Below are 8,255 nucleotides of genomic sequence, written 5' to 3' on the forward strand. Positions count from 1 at the left end.
CACACAGGGATGAGTCCTCTCTGAAAAAAGTGACCTTACAATATTGCTCATGCTTTGAGGACAATTGGATTTCTCACTACTGCATACACACAATGGATGACATCATGCTAGCACCTGCGCACCATAATACTGTAAATAGAAACAACCAGAAGGATCATGCCGAGAGAGAAGAGAGGGTGCAGGGTGGGTGATGGATGTAAGAAAATGATGAGACGATGCGCTTCGGAGTTCGTCTTATATCTTCATGCACATGTATACTTTTATCTGAGTTCAAAAGATCACATTCCCCAAAGCGCCGTCACAAAACGGCCATGCGGTTATATGATGAGAGAGGTAACAGGAAAAATACTGTCGATGAAGATCAACTGTGGGTATAGAAAGCATGTTGACATTAAAAATAGATAGTGCTTCTCATTACCAATATATTTATGAGACTATTTGTTGGTGTCGGATCTATAAATGCAAATGTCTTAATTAAAACTATGCCTGTGGCAGATTATTGACCAGATGGGTCAAATAATTTGAAATGAGGCGAAACAAACCAAAGTACTGATATTGGAAATAAATATACTGCCATGCTATAATTAACATTTACGTGAAATTTATTTAGTGTATAAAACAACATGTAAATGATTAGGTTTTGTCATTTCAAAGGAGAAACTTAAGATATTATTGTTTTGGTCCTATTTTAAACCTTGAACGTTATTTGTTGAAAATACTGTTGTATTTATATAAAAATTGTATTTTGAAAATACTTTTGCATTCCAAAAGCAGCTGCTATTGCTTTGACGATTATATATTTGACTAGGCCATGTAAACACCCGGACAGCACATACACTTAAAAGTCATAAACATGCACAAAATCAAACACTTTTTGGCATCTCAGGTGGAACTGTGGAACTTCATCTACAATGGAATGATGTGCTGTGAAAAAGGGGTTTGTAAAAAGCCTGATCGTCTTGACCAAACTGGACTTTAATATAAGGGACCTCTTAATATTATTTATTTACACATTGTCAGATTCTCCCCTTTCCAAGAAAGAATTCTCTCAGAATATTTGTTTCACTTTAACATGTCCCTGGACGGCACTGAATCATCAATCATGAATGTATTCATTCATTCATTTGATAAACTAAATTGTATGCTATCATTCAGTAGGACAGCTAAGATTTGACATGCCAAATTGCCAATAATAAATTAAGGCTAACTCTCCTCTTGAATCCAAATAAATGTACAATAATTTTCAATTACATTATTAAAAAAACATATTCTGAAAATGGCTACTCAGTTTTTTAAATAAACAGCTGAATTTCATTAAGCGATGACAGCTTTGCGCTAAATATAGCACAAGATGGTTAGCTTAGCACATATCCCCGAAGGCCTTCTCTGCTGGACTAAACACAAGCAGAATCAATAACCTACAAGCTAAATTACAATATTTGTTCTCTTGTGAATTTATTCCCAATAGTTTATTCTCTTCATTTGCTAGCATGTTTATTGGCTGCAAACCACTATTTTAGATGGATGTTAGATTTTTTTTTTTTTTTTTTGGTCCAATCTCTCATCTGCAATCTAATCTGGCCAGGACCTTCAGAATCAGTGCCGCTGACTGAAGCAATTTAAACTATATCAGCAATGGGACTGTTTTCTTAATCTATTGGCTTGCTAATTTTTTTTCAGACGGCCAGCTAGGTCATATCAGCATTTTTCTATCCTCCAAATGGTTGGTTTAGACCAAGCCAAGTTTGAATGGTAAAACATTTCTACAGAGATCTGCACACATTAATATGTTTAATAATCAGCATATATGATGCATTTTTTAAAACATTTGGTAATTTTTTGGGCATGGTCTGTGTTGTTTTGAGTTTTGTTTTGTCATGGTTTTTCTTGTGTGCCTTTTTTCATGTTCGCTTGTTAGCTTTTTGTTGCTACCTGTTTTCATCAGCCTGGTTCCTTGTGTCTACCAATCAGATACCTCAGTCACTTGCTATTTGTCCAGGTGCTCTTTGTTGTTGTCAATCTGCCTGGATTTACCATCATTTCTCAAGTATAAAACACACTTGAATATAATACGCACTATCAAGTAGAAGTCCATTAATTTAGTATTTTTAATGATTTGACATGCACTAGTTTGCAATTGTGATAATAAGTGGATTACAAAACGGATGGATGGACAATAAATTGTTTTCTTGCGATTACGCCTGCTCCCCAGTCTTGGGTCCACCGCTTGCTACCATCAACTCACCAACCCACCAAAACCTCTTGACGGGTTTGTCAAGTTACGAGTATTATAACTTGACAAACAAGTTACAAACAAGTATAAGTATTGATTTTGAACTGCTCCAGATGTATCTTCGTGGCAAGGTTGTGAGTGCTCTTCTTTTTATTTTTTTTGTGTGTATAGTTCGTGATGGCTTGTGTAATTGTGATGTCAGAGTAAGTCCCCACTAAAGGTCCAGGTATAAAATGCATGGCCAGCCACTGACAGGAACCATATTCGCAAAGCTAAGCAGTAGCGTCATTTTGAGCGAACACAACAAGAGGAAGCTATTGCTAAATTTTGAACCCTTTCTTTGAACTATCGTCGTTAAACTTGACAACATACTGTGTATGTGGTGCCTTAAAAACAAATACACCAACGCATTGCTTTAAAAATCACCTTAGTGTCGGGACCACTGTACCTTTTGATTATGATTTGATTTCCAAGATTGTTTGACTAACTACGGATACTAGTGTGAAAATAATGCTTGTGTTATTCCTTGGCTTTAGGTTGTGCTTGGGAAGAGTGAGCCTGGTGGAACATAAGACAGGTCTCACTCTGCCCGTCTTCTTCCGCGCCCGCTTCAGTGGCCGCCTTTACATGAAGGACCATCTGGGCCCGGTGGTGAGCAACATGGCCGTGAGCGGCAGGGTCAGCGCCGCAACAGGTGACCTCATGCTTGGAGATGAACTGGGACTACACAAGTCAAACAAGCTTCCCTGAAAGCGCATCTTACGGGAGTCCTGCCTCAGAGTCTCCCAGATGGAACTGACCTCCTGCTGGCAGTCGGACAGCGCCGTCAGGGCACACGTGTGGAAAGCTTCCCAGTGGCTGCGGCAAAGAAAGCATCATCAGATCAGCGCTGCCAATCATCTGCCATATTACATAAGCCAGAATTCATCTTTGCTGGCTGTCGGAGATTCATTTACGTGCCAACAATCCATCACTGCGATGGATGCGGTGGCTCACAGTAAGTCAAACTGAGCTTTAACTACCATGGCAACCGCTTCAGAGATATCGCAGATGATATTGCAAGTGGAAATTCTTCAACAGAAGGCTCGGGTGTAGATTGTTGTCTATGCCGGGGTGGTGAAGTGCAATAACAATGACAAAACAGTCACCGGAATTTCATTACCACTGCAGCAGAGTCATAAATTATTTAGATGAGTGGCTCAGTGTCTCAGCACCATTCATATCTGTCTCCTTCCTCTCGGATGATGGACTGTGCTCTTTGCTTTTGTCACGAGATGCAACGCTTTCCCTGCATACGCATTATTTTGCTCAGTCATGAATCATACTCATGGAAATGAAATGTACGATTGCACTATCTAATGAGATCCAGCACTGGAGTTGTATTAAGAATTCTCCCTTTCCAAACAAATAATTCTCAGTTTATAAAGCTTGTCATTTAAAAATGGTCTTTATAAGAGTGTTTGTAGTTCACAGTCGACTGCATTGGATAATTTGCCCATACATTGCAGCTAAATAAATAAATAAAGGGGGGGGGGACTGTAACAATAATACTGGATTTCGGAATGACGCTGTGCAGTTCTACATCTCGTTCGATTAGAAATTATATTCACAATTTCTCCATTCTCATTTCAGAAATGTGCAGTTCATGTTGTGTCACCTGCACACAGCCGCCACTCCGCTCTCACTGGTCACGTTTTCCTGATAGTTGTCCATGCTCTCCCCCAGCTCCAGGACACAGTCCGAGAAGTCCTTGTAAACATTCTCGCAATTCACATCTGATGAATCTACCACCACGGAGATGGACAGGAACACTGAAATGCAGATGCACCTTGTTACTCAATCAAATGAGGTAAATAAAGCAATAATTGCAGTACAGTGGAATATTTTGGCGGTTGTACAATTCTGACTTTGACCAAAAATCAACCTGCTATCCAGTCACAGACAAAGCAAACACAGATTGTTACTTTTTGTGAGGGTGGAAGGGAAAGCAAAGAGGAAAAGTCTCCACCATTGCATTGCTGCGGGTTATGTGGCAGTGGCTGCCTTCACTTGCCGGACAATTCACAAATTCTCTCAGTGCATTGACTTCTCAGCTTCTTTACAGTTCGGTGTTTGATACAGCGGCTCATCCTGATGTGACGTTTCATCACTGATGCCGGTGAAGCTCCTCTCTCCCATTGGTGATTTCATACGCATGGTGGTATGTACAACTCCCTAATGGTGGCCTGCATCACATCCTCAAGGCTTTAATACCAATTTTTTTTTTTTTTCGTGATGGCTTGTGTAATTGTGATGTCAGAGTAAGTCCCCACTAAAGGTCCAGGTATAAAATGCATGGCCAGCCACTGACAGGAACCATATTCGCAAAGCTAAGCAGTAGCGTCATTTTGAGCGAACACAACAAGAGGAAGCTATTGCTAAATTTTGAACCCTTTCTTTGAACTATCGTCGTTAAACTTGACAACATACTGTGTATGTGGTGCCTTAAAAACAAATACACCAACGCATTGCTTTAAAAATCACCTTAGTGTCGGGACCACTGTACCTTTTGATTATGATTTGATTTCCAAGATTGTTTGACTAACTACGGATACTAGTGTGAAAATAATGCTTGTGTTATTCCTTGGCTTTAGGTTGTGCTTGGGAAGAGTGAGCCTGGTGGAACATAAGACAGGTCTCACTCTGCCCGTCTTCTTCCGCGCCCGCTTCAGTGGCCGCCTTTACATGAAGGACCATCTGGGCCCGGTGGTGAGCAACATGGCCGTGAGCGGCAGGGTCAGCGCCGCAACAGGTGACCTCATGCTTGGAGATGAACTGGGACTACACAAGTCAAACAAGCTTCCCTGAAAGCGCATCTTACGGGAGTCCTGCCTCAGAGTCTCCCAGATGGAACTGACCTCCTGCTGGCAGTCGGACAGCGCCGTCAGGGCACACGTGTGGAAAGCTTCCCAGTGGCTGCGGCAAAGAAAGCATCATCAGATCAGCGCTGCCAATCATCTGCCATATTACATAAGCCAGAATTCATCTTTGCTGGCTGTCGGAGATTCATTTACGTGCCAACAATCCATCACTGCGATGGATGCGGTGGCTCACAGTAAGTCAAACTGAGCTTTAACTACCATGGCAACCGCTTCAGAGATATCGCAGATGATATTGCAAGTGGAAATTCTTCAACAGAAGGCTCGGGTGTAGATTGTTGTCTATGCCGGGGTGGTGAAGTGCAATAACAATGACAAAACAGTCACCGGAATTTCATTACCACTGCAGCAGAGTCATAAATTATTTAGATGAGTGGCTCAGTGTCTCAGCACCATTCATATCTGTCTCCTTCCTCTCGGATGATGGACTGTGCTCTTTGCTTTTGTCACGAGATGCAACGCTTTCCCTGCATACGCATTATTTTGCTCAGTCATGAATCATACTCATGGAAATGAAATGTACGATTGCACTATCTAATGAGATCCAGCACTGGAGTTGTATTAAGAATTCTCCCTTTCCAAACAAATAATTCTCAGTTTATAAAGCTTGTCATTTAAAAATGGTCTTTATAAGAGTGTTTGTAGTTCACAGTCGACTGCATTGGATAATTTGCCCATACATTGCAGCTAAATAAATAAATAAAGGGGGGGGGGACTGTAACAATAATACCGGATTTCGGAATGACGCTGTGCAGTTCTACATCTCGTTCGATTAGAAATTATATTCACAATTTCTCCATTCTCATTTCAGAAATGTGCAGTTCATGTTGTGTCACCTGCACACAGCCGCCACTCCGCTCTCACTGGTCACGTTTTCCTGATAGTTGTCCATGCTCTCCCCCAGCTCCAGGACACAGTCCGAGAAGTCCTTGTAAACATTCTCGCAATTCACATCTGATGAATCTACCACCACGGAGATGGACAGGAACACTGAAATGCAGATGCACCTTGTTACTCAATCAAATGAGGTAAATAAAGCAATAATTGCAGTACAGTGGAATATTTTGGCGGTTGTACAATTCTGACTTTGACCAAAAATCAACCTGCTATCCAGTCACAGACAAAGCAAACACAGATTGTTACTTTTTGTGAGGGTGGAAGGGAAAGCAAAGAGGAAAAGTCTCCACCATTGCATTGCTGCGGGTTATGTGGCAGTGGCTGCCTTCACTTGCCGGACAATTCACAAATTCTCTCAGTGCATTGACTTCTCAGCTTCTTTACAGTTCGGTGTTTGATACAGCGGCTCATCCTGATGTGACGTTTCATCACTGATGCCGGTGAAGCTCCTCTCTCCCATTGGTGATTTCATACGCATGGTGGTATGTACAACTCCCTAATGGTGGCCTGCATCACATCCTCAAGGCTTTAATACCAATTTTTTTTTTTTTTACCCTTATGTGAGGCACTAACTGGGTCAATTGCACTTTGCTTCGCTCTGCTTTGCGTTGCTGTGCTCCGCGCTGCTGGGCTGTACGCTGCATGGCTTCACGTTACTGTACTTTGGCGCAACCCCACAGTAAGACCGATGGCTCCCAATGGCCTTTGCACTCACGATTTTGCAGATGAGGGTGAATGGGTGGACTGGATGCTAATAAAGGGCCATATTGAAATGTGCAATTTTGAAGGGGTTGGCTCATTTAATTTTTGCACCATCATATGTTGGTATTTCATCAGTTGAGTTCCGTGGTTAGTTTCAATTTTGTGCATTTGCCTTTATTGTTTTTGGATTTGTCAAAGCCGTTCATTTATTTTCTCCTTTTCAGGGCTGGAAGCTTACGGTGGTGGTCCTGCTGGTGGTGTCACTTTGGTGGTGGTGCTACTTTGGTCCTTTTTAGGGACAATGTTGAGTGTTCAATTAACCCGCCATGCATATTTTTCAAGTGCGGGAGGAAACCGGAGAACCTGAAGAAAACCCACGCAGGCACAGGGAGAACATGCAAACTCCACACAGGAAGGCCGGAGCCAGAATTGAATCCTGCACCACTACTCTGTGAGGCGGACGCGCTAACCAGTATGCCAACGTGCCGCCCTACTTCTTGCTTTCCTTCTTTTGAAATTAGTTTAAACTAGTGTGCTGCCATCTAGTGGTTGACTGGAACCACAGCCAAAGTCAAGAGGAGGCAGAACAAAATAGCTAAATGAACCGTATCAAAACATAATCAGTTGTGCTATTTTAGAGTGTGTGTGTATGTGTGTGTGTGTGTGTGTGTGTGTGTGTGTGTTGGTAAAAACAAAACAAAAACCAGGTAATTTCGTGCATTTTAGGGGTGCAGAGAAAAACAAAAGAATTACCAGATAATTTCGTGCATTTTAGGGGTGTTGGTAAAAACAAAACAATAACCAGATAATTTCGTGCATTTTGGGGGTGCAGAGATTCAATTTAGGGGCTAGGAATGCCCGTGGATTGACCTTATGATTCTTTTCTAATGTGATTCAATCTTTACATGACCCTTCTAAAGATTCCACACATAAAATCATTAAAGCACTTCATTCACCCCCCACCCCCTCCCGAAACTTGCCCTTAAAATGACCTTTTGGAAAAGGGCCAACCAAAAATAAGACATCTCTAACATCCATTGAGCAAAACTTACAGGGACTCTTAACGTTCCTAACAAGCATACCTTTGCAGCCCGTCTGGCTCTTTGCTGTACTCCCGCTGACCACGTCTCAAGTAACATCCCCACCAGGCGCTTACAACATTGATGACACGTTTATGGCTGCGCGTAGGGAGATTAAAAAAAGATAGAGCACGAAGGTAGCTGGAAATGTCTTACCTAGAGCAAAGCAGAGTATCTCCTCGATCTTGGTCGACGTGAACAATCCCATTATCATCCCATTTCAATCCACGCTGAGTGGGCGATCGTGAATCCAATTAGAATAAAGGGTACTCATGAAACTGGACTTAAAAAAAAACGCTGGGCAAATTAGCTGCCCATGTTTTATACGAGTCGTGTATCAGTACAAAAGGGGTGGAAAAAAAATAGACTCGGTGGGTGTGTGCGTGAAGCCCTTCCCTGCTCTGGTCGAGATGACGTTGTCTGCCG

General features: G+C 42.0%; 2 protein-coding genes across 2 annotated transcripts; both read right to left on the reverse strand.

The window, feature by feature from the left end:
• Positions 1–2,437: 2,437 nt before the first annotated feature.
• LOC109522172 (neuritin-like) lies at positions 2,438–4,429 on the reverse strand. The gene is made up of 3 exons (XM_019880485.1): positions 4,336–4,429; positions 3,891–4,068; positions 2,438–3,091 (listed from the first exon to the last, which is right to left on the reverse strand). The coding sequence occupies exons 1-3, from the start codon at positions 4,427–4,429 to the stop codon at positions 2,857–2,859; spliced, it is 507 nt and encodes a 168-aa protein (XP_019736044.1). The 3' UTR covers positions 2,438–2,856.
• A 58-nt stretch (positions 4,430–4,487) lies between these two features.
• LOC109522586 (neuritin-like) lies at positions 4,488–8,248 on the reverse strand. The gene is made up of 3 exons (XM_019881277.1): positions 7,986–8,248; positions 5,988–6,141; positions 4,488–5,188 (listed from the first exon to the last, which is right to left on the reverse strand). The coding sequence occupies exons 1-3, from the start codon at positions 8,041–8,043 to the stop codon at positions 4,954–4,956; spliced, it is 447 nt and encodes a 148-aa protein (XP_019736836.1). The 5' UTR covers positions 8,044–8,248; the 3' UTR covers positions 4,488–4,953.
• Positions 8,249–8,255: the final 7 nt, after the last annotated feature.

Source organism: Hippocampus comes, unplaced genomic scaffold (assembly GCF_001891065.2).
Source record: "Hippocampus comes isolate QL1 unplaced genomic scaffold, H_comes_QL1_v1.1 scaffold68, whole genome shotgun sequence".
NCBI lineage: Eukaryota > Metazoa > Chordata > Actinopteri > Syngnathiformes > Syngnathidae > Hippocampus > Hippocampus comes.

Excerpts from the sequence above, each read along its gene's own strand:
- LOC109522172 (XM_019880485.1), bottom strand. The coding sequence starts at position 4,429 with ATGCGTATGAAATCACCAATGGGAGAGAGGAGCTTCACCGGCATCAGT. Across the intron at positions 4,069-4,335 it reads GCTGTATCAAACACCGAACT|TAACAAGGTGCATCTGCATT; the intron begins GTAAAGAAGCTG and ends CATTTGATTGAG. Across the intron at positions 3,092-3,890 it reads GGAGTGGCGGCTGTGTGCAG|CCACTGGGAAGCTTTCCACA; the intron begins GTGACACAACAT and ends TCTTTGCCGCAG.
- LOC109522586 (XM_019881277.1), bottom strand. The coding sequence starts at position 8,043 with ATGATAATGGGATTGTTCACGTCGACCAAGATCGAGGAGATACTCTGC. Across the intron at positions 6,142-7,985 it reads GATACTCTGCTTTGCTCTAG|TGTTCCTGTCCATCTCCGTG; the intron begins GTAAGACATTTC and ends TCTGCATTTCAG. Across the intron at positions 5,189-5,987 it reads GGAGTGGCGGCTGTGTGCAG|CCACTGGGAAGCTTTCCACA; the intron begins GTGACACAACAT and ends TCTTTGCCGCAG.